This window comes from Pseudopipra pipra, chromosome 14, assembly GCF_036250125.1.
Source record: "Pseudopipra pipra isolate bDixPip1 chromosome 14, bDixPip1.hap1, whole genome shotgun sequence".
Lineage (NCBI taxonomy): Eukaryota > Metazoa > Chordata > Aves > Passeriformes > Pipridae > Pseudopipra > Pseudopipra pipra.
The window spans coordinates 14,744,185-14,761,763 of record NC_087562.1 but is presented as its reverse complement, the minus strand read 5'-3'; the positions used below and the strand labels follow the sequence as shown (position 1 = coordinate 14,761,763).

General features: G+C 42.3%; 1 protein-coding gene across 3 annotated transcripts; it reads right to left on the bottom strand.

Annotated features, from left to right (window-relative positions):
• Positions 1-5,764: 5,764 nt before the first annotated feature.
• Positions 5,765-17,330, bottom strand: CCNE1 (cyclin E1). Of its 3 annotated transcripts, none has more exons than XM_064671217.1 (11): positions 17,109-17,330; positions 16,926-17,034; positions 16,688-16,756; positions 10,259-10,401; positions 10,045-10,180; positions 9,093-9,239; positions 8,193-8,288; positions 7,689-7,823; positions 7,493-7,604; positions 7,250-7,407; positions 5,765-6,397 (listed from the first exon to the last, which is right to left on the bottom strand). In XM_064671217.1, the coding sequence occupies exons 1-11, from the start codon at positions 17,120-17,122 to the stop codon at positions 6,275-6,277; spliced, it is 1,242 nt and encodes a 413-aa protein (XP_064527287.1). In that variant the 5' UTR covers positions 17,123-17,330; the 3' UTR covers positions 5,765-6,274. The 3 variants fall into 3 exon arrangements, with proteins under 3 accessions (XP_064527287.1, XP_064527288.1, XP_064527289.1); XM_064671218.1 differs by having other exon boundaries at positions 16,926-17,016; XM_064671219.1 differs by lacking the exons at positions 16,688-16,756; positions 17,109-17,330 and adding an exon at positions 16,449-16,635 and having other exon boundaries at positions 16,926-17,016.
• Positions 17,331-17,579: the final 249 nt, after the last annotated feature.

Below are 17,579 nucleotides of genomic sequence, written 5' to 3'. Positions count from 1 at the left end.
GCAGAACAGGGTGGCCCAGGCAGCAAAACATTCAACAAACTGTTCCATTGCCACTTCTCAGGGGAAAACATTTGCTTAAAAACAGTCAGATGAATTTGGAGTGATCTATAGGGCACTTTGTTATGTTAATGACTGTTACCAACTGTCTCTTCTTTATATTAAAGTGTTGACTCATTGTCAGTTGGGGTGAGACAAGACAGCTTGCTTGTGCCTTGCAGTCCTTTTGCACTCACCCAAACTACTCATGTGAAGACACTTTAATATGAAGAGACAGTGTCTGTGGCTATTATTAATCTCCTGACTGAAGCCCAGAATACTAATAACACCATGCAGGATCAGCTAACCTTTCCTCACAGCATTCTTCATTCTGCAAGATTTTGGGCAAAACTAAAACATTTTTCTTTGCTCTCACAAGCCTGTGGCTGACAACCAGATTTCCCAATCTGACATGTAAAAGGTTTTCACTTGCCCTCCACTGTGCTCAAATAAAATCATCATCATTCTGGCAGAGGTAAGAGAGGTGCCTCCCATAAGCCCAGAAACATCAGCTTTACCCTCATCAGACAGCAGTGTTTGGCAGGTCTGGCTGAGGTGAGAAAGCAACTTGTTTATTCTCAGACTGATCTTAAACCCAAGTGTAACAACCAAACCTCACTGTGAGACGTACAGTCCAAATATTACACTGGCATCTGGTAAGTACTGGAAGATGGATATTGGGGTGAAAAGAGAAAGGTTATCTTTTAACTCTTGTCATGATCAATAACTGTTAACACACAGAAGAATTGGGCTGAGGCGCTGAGCTGCAGAGGCTGGTGTCTTGGTAGAGTACCCCCCTCAGAAAAGAAAATAAATCCAAACACCTTACACAGAACTGCAAAATAAAGCACCGTATTACTCTTCTCTGTCTGATGTTGCTGCTCTGGGATTCAATCCAAGAATACTCAGCCCATTTATCCTGGTTACACACAGAGCACACCATAGGTAAGTTCGTGTAACTGGAGTCTGAACACGATAACCTGGCAAATCACAGCTGTCCCTACTTCTTTTTTTGCCTTGGGAGGGGGGAGCCCAAACCCGTTCCTACAGTTTTATTACATTTTTACTCTCTTTGTAGTGAATGCCTAATTTCCAGACAAGCCACTTATTTTTAGTTCTACGTGAGGCCTCTTCCATCCCAATTTAAGAAAAAAAGCAACAATCTTAGATCCAGAGCAGTGTATGCTGCCTGCTCACGCAGATCAACCACAGTCTCATCCTCTCAACTTTAGTGGATTTTGCATCCTTATGCCATCAACAGTTTCTTTCTGGAAACTCACATCTGTACACAAGTTTGGGCCCCTGAACCTCCTGAAAATAAAATAATCTGCCTCAAATTGAAGAAAAAAACTATGCTTTTAGCACCAGGAAAATTATGCCCGTGGGGTGGCCATTAGCTGCATGATTTTCCAGGAAAAGTTTAAGCTTGTTGTTTTTCTCTGTCAGGAAAATTGTTTAGCTCTTGATTAAATCCATTATCATTTCAATTTCAAGGAATGTTATCATATACAGTTTGTAAGAAACCTAAACATTTGATCCTTTGATTTTGCCTTTATAGTATAAATGTATATGTGGCTGAATATTTATTTTTAAACAAAGTGTAGACCAACTGCAATATTGCCAGAAAGACATTAAGCGCATTTAGAGAACCATTTCCTCTCCACAGCCACTGTCCATAAACACAGTACCTCCTCCTCTTTCCAGTGCTCATGGGAATTTAAGAGTTCCTTCTCTAGCCAAAGCCAAGGCAGAAACATAACATTTGAGACTAATAAGACATCACAGGAACACATGCTGATAAAGGAAATCCTTTCCCTCAGACAAAGACAGATCTTGTCAGGCATCTGCTCTCCTCCACCCCAGGAGCAGGGTCTGGGGCACATCTCACTGTACAGGCACCAAACAGAAGAAGCTCTGTACTTAATTTTTTCTTATATCCCAGGCAAACATATCCTAAGCCAAGCAAGTGCTGTGCTCTTAACTTCAAAGCACAGAACTTTCACAAATTGCTGTAACAAAGAATAGATATTAAAGTCTTCTCACATTTGTACAGTTATCTCCTGCCATCTCAGAGACACACAAAAAAATAAAACAAAACCCCCAAACCTCTCAGTTACTCCACCTTGATTGCCCACCCTGTGGCTGGTGTGAAGGCAGGAGGACCAGAAGAGGGAGGAAGAGCTGTGTTGGTTCCTGCCACAGGCAGCACATAATGGAGCTGCATCACCTATTTACATGCCAAATCTGAGCAAAAAATCTCCCCAGAGAGAATACAAGCTGACCTTGGCCTTGCCAGCAAGGAGGAGATGGGCTTAATCCCCAACAAATTCAAGGCTAGACAAGGTCTGAGCTAACCTGTGTTATTTCACACTATATGCTGGTGTCTCCCTTTTTGTGAGGGGAGAGGAAGTTTTGGAAGATGAGGATGAGTAATCTGATGCTTTAAATGCTTGTTGTTAAACACCTAGAGGAAGCAGTTCCCAGAACAGGAGAAGATTTATGCCAACAAACAAGGTGAAATGGGTCCATCCAATGTCAACCTGTGCACCTGCCAATCCCCTGCTGCACTGCACATTGACCCCCCGACTATTTGCTAAGACTTTTACCTTGCAGTGCCCTGACTGGGTGTTCCTTCCATTACAACCTGGTAGAAAGCCCATTGTAGCCTTTGGCAACTCCCAAGCTAACCTTCAGGTGCCCTGACTCCTCCCCCAGGAGGGGATGCTGCTGTAACTTGCCCAGGGTCCAATGTCACAGCCTGGTCGAAGGGAGTGTTCCACCCAGCCTGAATTCAGGCTGCTGCTGCTGGGAGAGAAGGCAGCTGTGCTGAACAGGAAGACAACAGCACCCAGGAACAGAGGGAAATCCAGAGAGCCTGCAGGACCTGCAGCTCCCATGGGCTGGCTGCTTGCCTCCACCTCGTGCAATCAAGGGTGTTACAAACCCCTTGTGTTGTAATTCCTGACAACCAAGAGGAGATGCTGACCTGAGACCTAGAAAGGGACAGACAGCCAGAGAGAGACCATCTTCTTTCTTTAGAGCAGAACTATTTCCATGAACTACTGTTAGGTAGCTACAGCACTTACAACAGCAGTCTCTGGCAGATTCACAGTGGGAACTGCCACACCTCCATCATTTCTGCCCACCAGCACTCCTCCTCCCCAGCTGCAGCCTCAGCTCGCTCATTTGGGGCCATTCCCTTCAGTACAGACACAGCCACCACCAGCTTCCAATTCTATAGTAGCAGTGATACAAAATTAGCACTGGGTTCATTTCTCTTGTTCAGTTTCTCCAATGTCCCCAGCTTTCAGACCAAGGTGAGGGTTTGATACATCGTTACGACAAACCTTTCAGGAGGAAGATAATCATATGCCACCTGGGTTACTGGAAATTCAATTTACTTTGGAGCATGCTTTATGCTGGTCCGTAGCTATTAAAGAGAGAGACATTTTCCAGTTGGAGTGTGCAGCACTGCTCAGCTAAATTGCTTTCTCAGGGTTGCCCAGTGCCATCGAGCCTCCCTCATCACCCTGGGGCCATCCTCCCTTGGAGCCCCCTCCCACCTCTCAGGGTAACACACTTAGGAGTCAGAGACAGCTTGCAGGAACACATTATTTGATATTAGCTCATCTTTGCTGCACAAACTTCAGCCCAGTTGTAAACATACCAAACCCTTTTCTCTTACCTAGCCAGGCACAATTGCCCCCTTTCCTCCCCCAGCCAGACTGGGCCAGGATCAGAGAGAATTTAGGAGAATAGGATCCATAGGCAAATAGGGAGGAAACTCCTTCTTAGAGTTGCTTGGGTTTTTCTCTTGTTTGTTTTTTTCCAATAGGGACAACTATCTTCCTTATAATCAGCTGCACTGTTCCTCCCTAAAGTGTTTCTCAGCCTGTGGTAACTCCTGCATAATTTTTTTTAAGCTATTTTAGAAGGACAGAACCACTCTCAGACAGACACAGCATCCACATGTGTTGCAAGACAACCAGAAATGGAGATTCTTAAACATGAGATTAAAGAGAAAGTAAGAAAATAGCTCTCAAGGTAAGTCACCCCACATGGAAAGTGCTGCATCTCTGGCACGTGACTGCACTCTTACCTGGGAAGCTGCAAATCCCTGATCTCCATGCTCGGAAAAGACTGCTTCCCATAGGAATAAAAGCAAGTCGACCTTTCAGAAAAGAAAGTTATAAAATTAGCCAGATCTCTGAAGCCGAGATCAAATTTAGAGAGAGGCCTGTTATCTGAGCAGTTTCATTCCTATGGATATATCTATGTATCTCAGATCCTGATTTCCCACACAGCCCAGAGAACACATGGAACACCTGCATTCACTCTTGCACAGGTATTAACCATAGTTAATATTTAGCATAAACAGGAAGTTAGAGTTCACCATATCTGTAACATTACTACAGAATACTTTCTTAAAAGTTAAAAATGCAATCCTCATTTTTAGTCTGCCAGTTACAATTCCACTTTTTTTGGTGAAACAGATGAAAGGGACCAAGAACTGAAAAGTGACAGCAAAAGGACTAGTACTGAACCTTGCCTGGTGATTTAGGAATTAAACCTAGAGACTACCTTTCAGGAGGGTCATTGTTTCCCCCACCCACCCCTATTTTGTGTTCTAAATTTAAGGACAAAGTACCAAAATGTGTCTTGACAAGTCCTTCAGTGTTACAAACTTCTTCAATAATTGACAAATACATTTCCTTGTCTAGGACATGTAATTCTGAGAAATTAAACCCTAACCAGCATACTTGTTCAGCTCACATTTACACTTGCTTTGTTAGCACAGAACTTACAACCATTCATTGCAAGGAAAAAAAAAAAGCCAGCAGCACCAAATAATTTGCTTACCATTAGTTACCATAGGCATTTTTATTACATTAAAGCTTTAACATTTATCGGAATATTGGGTCAGGGAAGAGAAAGAAGGAGAATAACAAAAAAATAATAAAAAGCAGGCTTGCTGGGAACTAATGTTTAGAAAAACTAACCCACAACAGAGTAGGAGCTTCCTGAAGTATTAAGTGTTGTAGCACCTAAGTTATCTGCAGCAGGTCATGATGAATCCTGGTAGTCTCATAACAGCTTTAAGTGTTGTTGAACAGTCCTTCAAAGCAAACACAACAAGAAAAAACAGGCAACCATTTATTTCTGTATTCCCCTCTTCTCCAGAACCATGGCTTTCCAGACAATGTCCTGCTAGGACTTCTGAGGTTCTCAGACATCGCAAAGGTCAAGGACCTTCCTGTAAAAAAGGCACACAGCTCTCCAGAATTTCATTTTGCACAGATGATTATGATTATTTTCACAGATACTATGCCAAAATCCCAATGTTTAAATGATTATGTTTTAAGAGGTAGACTCTTCCTGCTGATCACCTCTCACTAACCATCACAAAAGGGTGACAAGCCAGACAATGATTCAAGAATTTCCCAATATGCTGATGATTACAAGTGTGTTGTGGAAGGATTCCCCATATACTTGTCATGTTTATTATCCCCTCCCTAGCCTCCTTTATCTGGCTAGTGGAAATCCAAGTAGCCCAACATGACAATTTTACCTTAGTATCCAAAACAAAAGTTTCAATTGATAAGCCAATAGCGGTAAATAAATAAAACAATAGTTACCACACTATTCATCCCCAACTCCCAGACTATTAGTGGTCACAGTCTGAAAAAACCTTAGCTGATCATAATTAAAAGAAAAATAAAAGTATACATAAAATCAGCTGTCTTAGACAGCATTTTTATTAAAAATGAATACACAGACACATAGCAGCTTTTACAATAAAAAGTTTTTTAAAAGGCATCAAGTTGTAAGCCAGCCATTCAAAAAAGAGGCTTTGAAATGTTGTCTTCCACAGCATTTTTTGCCCATTTGTCACCAGGGGACAGATTACCCAAAGGACAACCTGGGACAGGAACTAATTTAAACTTCAAGCCCTTTTTCTGAATGGCTGATCAAGCATCACCCTCCGTAGCAGCATCTGGAGCACACTTCGGTGTTCTTTCAAGTGGCTGGTGTACTTGATCCATCTCTTTAAAAATATTTTAACATTCAATAAAACTATTTCAAATAGAGAGACTCTTCTGTCACATGAAAGCAAGGTTTCCTTTTCAGATTCCATAAAAGCTTATGAACTTCACTGGCAGCATTTCTGTAATGGAGCAGGAGTGAAAACCAGCAGAACAGGCACTTCAGCAAAACTGTTTGTCAACAGTTTCTAAAGTCATATTGATGGTAGTCCAGAAGACAGTTTCTTACTACTTTGTGGTGGTGTAAGGACACCAGTAGGGAAAGGTGAAGTCCTATTTTGCTCAGCCAATATGGCTTGTTTTGCTTGAGCTCTGTCCTGAAAGTACAGGAAAAAGAGAAATCTTTACTTTGGTATGTCTATGCAACAGATCAACATAATTCAGTGTTTCATAACTTGATAGACTGCCCATCTGGAAATGCATTTCTGTTTGTAACCCCCCTAACAGTAACTGATAAATCATATATAGTACAAAGTAGTGACTTGTAGTTGTCTTGTAGTACAACTCAAAGAGATCATTATTAACTTTTGGAATCTGATGATTAGCATTAGGTATTCATAAGATACAAACATTCTGGTACCTTCAAGGAAGCAAAATCCAGAAACTGAACAGGACGAACTTTAACTTCTACTACAATTAAAGAATCCAATGAGAAAAACAGCCACAACAGCTAAGATTAACCACAATTTGTTGGACAAGATTTTGAGCCTCTGCAAGTTTCTCACATGAAAAACCACTCTTGCTCAACTGCTTGTCAACTACCACTGTCGTACAACATTCCCACAAGATCAGTCTCAAGTGATCAGTCTTTATTTTTCTCTTTATCATCAGAGAAGATTGGATTATCCGTATTTCCTACAGAGAAGGGTCTAACACATGGTATTTAAAATATCCTAAAGGGTAGAAATATGTTTCTGATTTCCAGGGTAATTATCTGACATTTCAGATGAGAGGCTGAAATCACAATCCTCTTTTTAAACTAAATACTGAACAGGTCAGTCCTAAGAAATTTGGAACTGGAGTACAACCTTATGCCTTTTATCATCCAAATACACTCAGCATCAATCTGATAATACTTCACTTAAGTTTACTGTATGTTCTAACCAAAGAAGAAACAAGACTTCAGAGATTTCACAGACAGATTTTGTCCCCATCATGATCATCCATACCAGCAAATCAAAGCTGTTTATGTGCGTCTGTATATTGTGCAAATCTTCGGGAGCTATTCCGCTAAAGTGTTTGAGTTTGGAGCTTCCTACTTCCCTCAGAGCCATCGCAAACGGGACCATCCACTTCACACATTCCTCTATCTCACAGAATTCATAGCCTGGAAGACAAGGCACATGCTTATCTGCCTGAAGGAAGACATAATGTTTGTCAGTACATCAGACATAGTTTATAAATGCCAGTACCTGAAACCTTCTGCATCAGCTCAGATGAAGAGAAGTGATACAAAGCAGAAGCTGCAAGTATTCCATATGTATATTCCAAGCAGCCAATATCCAGCACACAGAGATCCAAGAGCTACAAGACAATAGATGTTTAATGAGCATAGCACAAGAACACTTTTTTCCAGGTGAAGCAGCATTTGAAGGAAATCAGTCTCACCTCTGTTATTTGTACAAATATTTGCTGAGGATATTGTGGCAGCATTACCTCATAAAGCTCGTTTAAATATGCAACTTGCATGTAAACGTTTAGCCACGATACAACTGTCAGTGGATTTAAGTTCCAGTTAAGAGCCTGAAAGAGTAGACGTACACAAGACTTCAGTGTCAATAAAGAGCTCCTAACTTAAACCATGCAACTTTGTATACTCTAGATAAGAAGCTCTAATCCCAGTAGGTTAAGGCATCTTTGAAACACACTAATCAAATCCTCTCCTGTACCTCTTCCTGCTGACAGGGTCAGGGATCAAATCATTTTGTTAATACACACATACTAGAGGATACTTTGGATCACTTGTTACCTAGAGAAAACACTTTTCTAATGAATAAGAGAAACTCTACCTCTTAGCACCACATAACATTAACTGAGGTGCTCTGCTTTTAGTCTGATCATGCTATACATTTTAAAAACTGAAGTGGAACTAATTCCACTTTTAAATAGTACCTTCATAATAATCAACTCCATACTGATGATTTCTTCTTCTGTACAGGCTCCATCTGTAACATAGGCAAACTGGTGCAACTTTGGTGGATAAATTTCCTGGAAGACAGGAGATCATGTATCTAATTTGCAGCATAGGTTGTAACTAGTCTCATCTTCAATTAAAAAAAAATTTAAAAAAGAAATAAAAAGAACAGCCCACCACTGCTTCAACCTTTCAGAAGAGACCAGGGGAGGGGAAAGAACCACCTCCCATTTCCTAATCCTGATGTTCTCTTCTACCTTTAATAGACACGGATTTTTTGTTCATCATAGCCTTCAACTTTCACTTTGGATGGATCAGTGCAACCTGCATTATGCTTGACTACAGCACCACTGTGACTGTATCATAACTGACATCCAGATTTTTTTAAACATCCTAAAGAAAAGGCCTTTTATCTCTTGCTTGAGAAGAGTAGATTGAAGAACAGATCTCCTAAATGACTAACAGTAAGAACTTAAAAAGCACTGTGTATTTTAATAGTTCAATTTGTTCCAGTAACTAAAAAATAGCTCAGACTACCATGCAGTAGGTATTCTACTGACAACAGAACTGCAACAAGTGGTCTCTGTATACAGCAGCCAGCTAAAAATTCATTTAGCAACAGCAGTCAAAACTTTACATTTATTCTAGCACTGAATTCTCTAATGAGATAAAACTAGCTAACATCACAATATAATTTTACCCACTCCTAAAAAAACAGGAGTGTTGAAAAGAAAATAAAGGTCTTTTTTTCCTATCCCTCAGCTTAAAAAGATTTAGCAACAAACTCCATAAAATCTGCCAAAACATGTCTAGTGTACAATGAGTGTGCTGTGTGTGCATCCACATTTTTATGTGTGAGTAAAGCTGGAGATACTTACCTCAAGCTTTGCTGCTATGAATAAAGAAGTGACACCAATAAGCTGCAATAGTGTTTTTACAACATCCTGTTGTGTTGCCATAAACCGATCAAAGAAATCTTGTGCTAAATAAAAAGTTTCTCTATGAAGCTTGTAGGCTTCACAAACCTGGAGAGACAACAGAGATTGCAAAGGTCAAGAGCAGTGTTAAAGAGTCAAAAACAGATGCTACAGATGTATTCAAAAAAAAAGGACGAGATAGACATAAAATTCATATTGGCTTTCTGCTTCACTGCTATTGTGAAGTAACATGTTAACTAAGAGTATGAGTTAAACAGTTTCCTTTGGATAAAGATGAGTGCCACTACAGAAACTTGCAAGAAAAAAAAAATAGATCATAGAGAAAACCCTTTTAGGAAATGCAAGCACATGTTCCAACAATGTCAGAACATTATTTCCTCATTTTTTGCAAAGATGCATCTTTCTAACATCTCAAAAGAGAAAATTCTCACGAGTACTTTAGAATTAAGAGATGATGCCACCAAGTCATCCAGACGGCAAAAAAGACTCACACAGAGAGGAGGTGTAGCACATTCCACATGTCAAAAACCGATAAAAAGGTTGTGAGACGGATCTGATCTCTAACCTACCCCACCTTCCTTCTTACAGTGACTTTCACAATCATTTGTCCAACTTTTATCTGCAGCATGACCTTAAAAAGCTTACAGTGTGTTAGGCAAAAATTGATTATTATCTACTATCAATCTAAATGAATAACAGAATATATTGTCAGTCTGCAAACCAACTCAATACATCATATACTCTTTAAGTTTGGTGCAATTTATTGACAAAATTTAAGATGAATACAAGTATCTGGAGCTAAACGCAAAGATCGTGAAGTGCACTCGTGACAGTTATTAGTGCACTTCAACAAAAGCACACTTGAAACACTCACAACCACAGGAAAGCTTACCTCCATTAGCCAGTCTAGAAGGATTGTCCTCATTTTAGGTTGTAGCTGAGGGTGCCTTTGCAGATAAAGTTTATCTCTCACATAGGTCTCTTCTTTGTTTATCATGTTTTTCCATACGTCGTCCCTGTTTGCCCAGCTAAGATAGATCAAGGTTTAGTCTTGAATCATCAGACAAGAGGAAGGCAGAAGTAGCAGCAGAAAGCAGCACACTTACCCTAGAGCTGGTAATGGGGTGGCTCTGGTTGGAACAGCACTCAGATGTACAAAGCGAGAGTAATCAAGGCTAACTGGATCATCATCTTTATCCGGAGTAGGAATTAGCATATGGATATTCTCGTGAATGTTATTCCAGGACATCTAATAAATGAAATAAAAGATTTGACACTGTGCATTTTTAGATACTAATTTTAGTTGTAAGTAGAAGAAAAGACATTGGCATAACACTATGACAAGCACTATGATTACCTCTTTCAACTGCACAGAATCACAGAATGGTAGAGGCTGCAAAGTCCCTCTGGAGCTCATTTTGTCCAACCCCCCTGCTCAAGCAGGGCCACCAAGAGCCAGTTACTCAAAAGCCTTCTGTACATGGTCCTGGGCATCTCCAAGGATGGAGACTCTCCAACTTCTCTGGGCAATCTGTGCCAATGCTTGGTCACCCTCACAGTAAAAAGTGTTCCGTGATGTTCAGAGGGAACCTCCTGTGCTTCAGTTTGTGTCCATCTCCTCTTGTCCCATCACTGAAAAGAGCCTGGCTCCATCTTCTTTACATCCTCCCTTCAAATATTTATATACAATTGATACAACCTCCATAAGCCTTTTTTCTCTAGGCTGAACAGTCCTAGCTCTCCCAACCTTCCTTATAGGAAAGGTGCTCTGGTTCCTGACTCATCTGAGTGGACCTTTTCTGGACTCTTCCCAGTATGTTCCAGTCTCTCTTGTACTGGGGAGCTCAGAACTGGACACAGCACTACAGGTGTGACCTCTCCACTGCTGAGTAGCTGGGTGTTGCTTAGAGTAGAGAAAGTTTGCAACTAAAGCTGAAGAACATTTACCCTGCTCTCCTTTTCAAGGACCACAACAGTTTCATGGAAGAATATCCAAGTCAGAGTCTCCTATTGTCATGCTGCATTTTGTTTTTACAAAAAACATACTTGCCCTCAGTTAAAGAACAAACAGATGGAACTTTAAGACCCAAATGTGAGGTTGGGATTTCTGGTAAGGAACATGTAGATAGGATGCCTGAAATCAGAGTTACATGTAAACCATCTCAGACAGTGAACACAGAAAAATAGTAGTTTATAGAATTTCTTACTTATTCATCTAGCAGTGTTAAAATAAAAGACCAAAGCACTTATGATCCAACTGTTTTCAGAATAAAGTGCATGTTAAGCAACTGCCACTAAACCATCAAGTTGACAATTTCATATGCAGAATTCTGCTAAGGTCTGTAAACAGACATCCAACTCTTCACCATGTCCTTTTACTTTTATTTGGACTAAAACTTAAGTTCAGGTTTGCTTTTTCTCCTGCCTAACTCAAACAAGATCCAGCTGTACACGTCACGCAGTTCCCCGGGAAAATAACTACTTGTTTTATTTGCAGTAGAATACCAAGCCAGCACCATGTCATCATGCCTAAGCAAATTAAAATCTGGCATTTCTGCTAAACAGTGAGGTCAGCCATTTTGCTGCAAACTGATCTGTTCTGCACCACTAAAAGGACAGAACTCCCTAACAAGATTTCTAATGTGCTTTTAAAAAATTAAAAAAAAAATCAGAAGAATCATTAGGTGCTAACAAGCAAAATACTACATGAAACTTTGCCTCTCACATAGAAGCTTCCACACTTGATTCTTGCCCTGTCCTTCCTACAAATGACATCACTTTCCAGCAAAATGGCCACCTCCTGCACCAGCTTCAAAAACAGAAACCACTGGTTTTATGAAACCAAAACCACATTTCACAGTTTGAACACAGCTAAAGCTGCTTGGTACTTTGAGTTACTGCCACACAGATCAGTCCTTTTTCTTCTTAGAGTTCTGCATGCAAACCCAGCCATGCCACAATTGAATCTGAGTGGGGGAAGGCAAGAAGAGGGAATAGAATCTTTATATTAAAAATTACAGACTCCTTACAAACAGAAAATTTGAATCAAAGTGTCATATCAGCATTGCTTTAAGTTAATTTTTGTCCTCCCTCCCAAGTAGACTTTAGTCACACTTTGTTCTCCAAATTGCACAGCAAGCCCAGCTGCCAACAGCCTTTGCAGAAGTGCTGTCTTATCAGTTAATCAGCAAACCAACAGAAAAGCAGTATATTGTATAGTATCTATTTAAAGGTGCCTACTGCACCAGCAGCTTCTGAAGGACCGGAGAGATCTGCTCCACAAAGTTCTCAAAGCTGACACCTCACATACCACATACAACAACAGTTACTGAAAAGATTTCACCACCCTCAATCTTCTATAATGAAATAGAAGTAAAGGTCAAGAGCCTTTTAGGTGTTATGAGAAGAAGGGGAAAACCAAGTTTTTGACTACATAATGTCACTTTACAAGACAACCAGGGAAAAAATGCTATATACACAAAAAGTATATAGCTTAGCTAGAGACAATAAGTAAACTAATGTACAGGGCCCTCAAAAGAAAGAGGCTACTAGGGAGGGTGACAGGAGTCTGAATTAGTGTAGGTGAAGGAACACCATAACTCTGGCACAGATTATGGCTGAGGGAATGAGCATTATCAGACTCTTGAGCCTCCAAAGCAGATTTAGCAAGACATTCAATCAAAAGTGAAAAACATGATACCAAGAAACTGCATTACATCACACCGTAACTGTAAGGAAATAGGAGCCACCACTGAAAAAAAGAAACAATTTAAGATGGGGAGGGTGTAAGGAAACCACGAAGAACTTCCTCTAGGCTTGCACAGAGCCAATTTGAAAGCAGGGACCTGTCAGAAAGCAAAGATGTTACCAAGAGTCTGTGCAGCCTAACAGAGGAAATACTAAAGTCCTGGGCTTATTTTTGAGGCAAACAGGAGCTGAAGTAAGATGCAAGCAAAAAAATCAGTGGGGACAAGTGACTCTTCAAATCTATATGGAGCCCAGCAGGAAAGCTTGGCGACACTCACACTAATATTCCAGATACAGAAACAATTAATCGGAGATACAGGTTGGAGAAATTAAACTGAGCACATGAGAAGGCTCCTCAGGAGAAGAAGCACCAAGAAGGGCAGAAGGTAGGTGACATGAAGTCCATCAGAGCAGTAAAGCCCATACAGCTCTAAACAACAAAGACCTGAGAGTTCAGTAGTAGGTTTTTTTAAAGCTCAAACATTACCAGGCCTCAGTGTTCTGCAGCATGTCACCATTCACTGATACATCAAACATTCATAGAAACACATCTTAGGAGCAACCTTCAGGATATAGGACAGACTCAAAACAGAGCAGGTCATGACCACTGGGGTCATTGCTTACAGGCCAGGCAGAGCCTTCAGTGAAGAAACCACTGTAAGAACACAAGCTGCTGAGACACTCGTGTGTCTCAGTGTGAACCAGGAGTCACCAGAAGCAGCTTCCACAGATCCAGGTCAAGGAGGGCAGCAGAAGAGGAAGAGGATGACTCAGAACTGAATTCAAACAGCTAAGTCAGAGGATTTTCAGCATGAAAATCAGAGGCAGGGGAACAGGAGATGGACAGGCCTGTTTATCTCACCCTAAAAGCAGCACCTTGTAACAGAGACATCTGTATCGATCACTAGACCACAGCCCTAGTTTGCCCATCAGAAATAGTAAGACCTACAATTCCAGTCATTTTTCACTCACAGGATGCATTAGTTTGAAGTATTGGGGTTTTCTCTGCCATCAGAAAGGGATTCCAGAATTAATAAACAGGAGAGAGAAGAGCAACTGACATTATTAAGTTGTTCTAATTCTTTCTCAATGGCACAGGAGCTTCTACTACAATATTGTCCTGACTCAGATTAGGCTCAAGTCAAGCTCTCAGCCTGGGTATTTACATTCTTTATTTGTTTGTCTGAAGACTTGTAAGCTGTTTGTTTGCAAGTTTTGTTTTTTTTAAATTGGATCTTCTAAAGTTAATATGCATTAGTCAAAGATACTTTCAAACCAGTTAGATGGAGTATTTTGACAACACTGAGATCAGATTCCGAAAAATATTTAGTAAGAAACTGATCAACACTATTTCCTATTACTCCACCTTTACACATGAAAACATTAGTTGGTTTCATCTAAACAAACTAACTTCCAGATTCAATTCTCTACTTTAGATGGAGGTGGCCATGTAAGTTGTATCACAAGTGCACAGACTAATCTAGTTAGATGAATTTTGTTTTACACGGAGCCTTGGAAGTGTATTCATCCACAGAAAGCAGCCAGAATTAATATGAGAATTGCTAGCAGAATTACAGCAGTGCTAGTTCTCTAAAATCAAACACAGAATTTATGCAATATTCTGCTGTCACAGACCTGATGATATAGCCACCCTTCATCACATAAAGGGTAACAGCATCCTAATTAAGAACTCAGGCCTTATGTTCCACAGAAGCAAACTAATGAATTGACTATGAAGATGTCATAAAGTGGGATGTGACCATGATATTTTGCTTTGTGGATAAACTAGTGTCAGTAAACAATTTATTTAATGTACAAGTCATGTGGTATGGGCTGCAGTGGATTTATAGCTGCTTGCATTTTAGAATTGTCATGTCTCAACAGAATAACTATCACCCTGGCTATCATACAAGCCTGCTATACTGCTGCTGGAACCGTAAACATATTCTCATTAGTGGTCCATGGCAATTTATATCAGAGAATAGCTTGTGTCACACCATAGACTGAAGAGCTGCTGCTGTGCAGCCAAATGTTAGCTTTTTTAACCAGATCTGTAACAATCTGGCTACTTTGTCACAACAAAAAAAACCCCTTCTCTATGAAGAGAAAGATACACAGATACCCTTATTATTTATGGTTTACAGAATCAAGGGGTCAAATCCCACCAGCATCCTATGGTTAACTCAAAAAATTCCCAAGTAAACATTTTTAATGCCTATCACCTAAATTATATAAATTTTAGCTTACCTATCACTCCTGAAGTATCACTAAATGGCTACCAAGCCAAGGACACAAACAAGAAGACAAAATTGGAAATCTTTATCTACTTTCAAAGTGGAAGGTCAATGTATGCAAAACATATTTCAAGTTGCTTTTCACTGTCTTTCAGGAAAAAGGTAAAATTGAGTCCCTCTTGAGATTTTTTCAATGCTACCTTATTATTATGCAATAAATATGCACTAGAAGGCCTTGCTCAGCTCAAACAGAATGAATCTTTTGGTGAAGGAGAAAGCTGTGGTGAAGGACAGGCAGCTCTTCCTTGTCAGAAGTGAGAAATTAGTTTAATATACTGTGCAAAAGAAAGACAGAAGGGAAGGAGAGATCCCCTCATTAAATGCTCACCATTTGAGCCCTGCTTAATATGTTGACTGATAACTAGTGTACGCAGTTGCAACAAGCAGAGGCCATTCCAAACAATGATGCCCATCTGTTATGGTACCACTTCAGTCTTACAACTTCCAGCTGCCACTTCTGGTTAGATGTGCCACATTATGCACAGCCTCACGTACCAAATGAGTGCAGCCTGCACACCCCGGTCCTGACTTTTGCAACTTAAGTATCCCCCTGTGTGTGCAGTGACGGGCTGAAGTCTCAGTGACAGTGACTGAGCGAGCCTGTGTGTGCATGCAGACAAAAAAAAGGAGGGGAATAAACGAATAACCCTGTTCCAGAACACAGGCTACTCTGTTTTATTTAGAGTGGGCATCTCAACGTACATGCTTTCAATACCACACACCAACGTGGCATGCAAGACAGATACCAAAAGCATCTCTGTTTTGAAGAGTACAGAAAGAACATAAAGGGAACTAGAGGACACCCCTAAAGGTAGTTTTCACTTCATAACTCAGATCATTCCAAGTGTTTTACTGAGAGAACTGGCAATGGTCATTATCAACCTCCACTGCAGGATTGATTTTCACCGGTGACTTTACAGAAATTATCCCTTTATTCTACAGAGAAATGAAGCTTATTTTACCATGTCATTAGCACCTAGTATACACTTCAAAGTTCTAATCAGGAACTTTGTCAGTATAATGACCCCTGTCAATGGGAATCTTCACTCTGCCAGGTGACAAAGTGACTGCAAAGAAAACCATCTCAAGAGATGATTCAGTTTACGTGCTTAAGTGTCTCCTGTTCGGCCAGCAAGCTATATGAGAACGACTGTACTTTTCCAACTCTCTAGAGAAGTCAGGGCAGAGTAGGCCTAAATGCATAAAAAGACTTCTCTCAAGTGCACTCTTGCAATCCCAGGACATTTAAACATACCTAAGTATTATCATGTTTCAGACCAACACACCAGGCCTTGTCTCTTGCAAAGACTCCAAAGCAACGTGCATGAGCTGAAGTGTTTTGCAGGCTCCATCACCAGGGCCTACAGTCCCCCTTGCCCACTGCTATGCACCATGTGGCAGCTGCGTACATGTTTCACCACGTCTGCAATAATAACGAGGCACTGCAAAACAATAACAGGGCTATATAAGATTACCAGAAGCCAAATCAATTACCTGGTTTGCACACTGCTTTTTTCTAGTCAGCTCCATCTTGGCAATTTCTTCATCGGGATCCTGTAAGAACTACAAAAAGCAGTATATAATTTCCGGAGCACAAACCGCGGGACCAGCAGCTGTTGGTCCCCCAGGGGCACATCCCCGCACCCCCAGCGCGGCGAATGGCCCCGCACCCCAACAAAAGGCGGCGAGGGCCCGGGCGCAGCCCTGGGCAGCGGGCCGGGCCCGCACTCACCGTGGCCACATCAGCTTTTCTCTTGCGGGCTCGCATGGCCCCGTCCGCACCGCCGTCCGCCCTGGCGGGGCCCTTCTCGTCCGCGCGGTCACTGCCGAGAGAGGGGGAGCTGAGCGGCCGCGGAATCCTCGCGGGGGTGCCCGCGGGGCGCTCGGCCCGCAGGGCCCGGCCCGGCACACTCACCTCTGCCGGCGCATGGTGCCCTCCGGGCCCGGCCGGGGCGGGACGCGGAGCCCACAAAGGGCGGCGGAGGCGCGGAACGGGCCGGCCCCGCCGGCCTCCCCCGCCCGCCCGCGCTGCGCTCACTCACCGCCGCGTCGGCCCCTTTCCCGGCCGGAGGAAGCGGGTGCGTCGGCGGGTGGTCGGCGGGTGCGGGGGGTGAGCCGGCGGGGCGGGCGAGGCGGGAGCGCGAGGCGGGCGGGCTCCGCCGGGCGCCTCCTGCCCCTCACGGCGCGGCCGCTCCGCTCCGTGCGCGCAGCGCGCGCCGCGCCCGGCGGGACATTTAAACGCGCGGCGGCGGCGCGGGGCCGCCCCCCCCCCGCGCACGTGGCCCCGCGCGCGGGGACGGGCGGGGCGGGGCCGCCCGCGCGCGGGGCTGGAGGGGCGGGGCCGCGGCCCAAAGGGGCGGGGCCAAGAACGAGAGGGGCGAGGCCG

Bases quoted from the DNA above. Each gene is read 5' to 3' on its own strand.
- CCNE1 (XM_064671217.1), bottom strand. The intron at 10,181-10,258 runs GTAAGTGTGCTG...GATCTATCTTAG, and splicing joins ACCCCATTACCAGCTCTAGG to CTGGGCAAACAGGGACGACG. The intron at 7,408-7,492 runs GTACTGGCATTT...CTTGTCTTCCAG, and splicing joins GCTGATGCAGAAGGTTTCAG to GCTATGAATTCTGTGAGATA.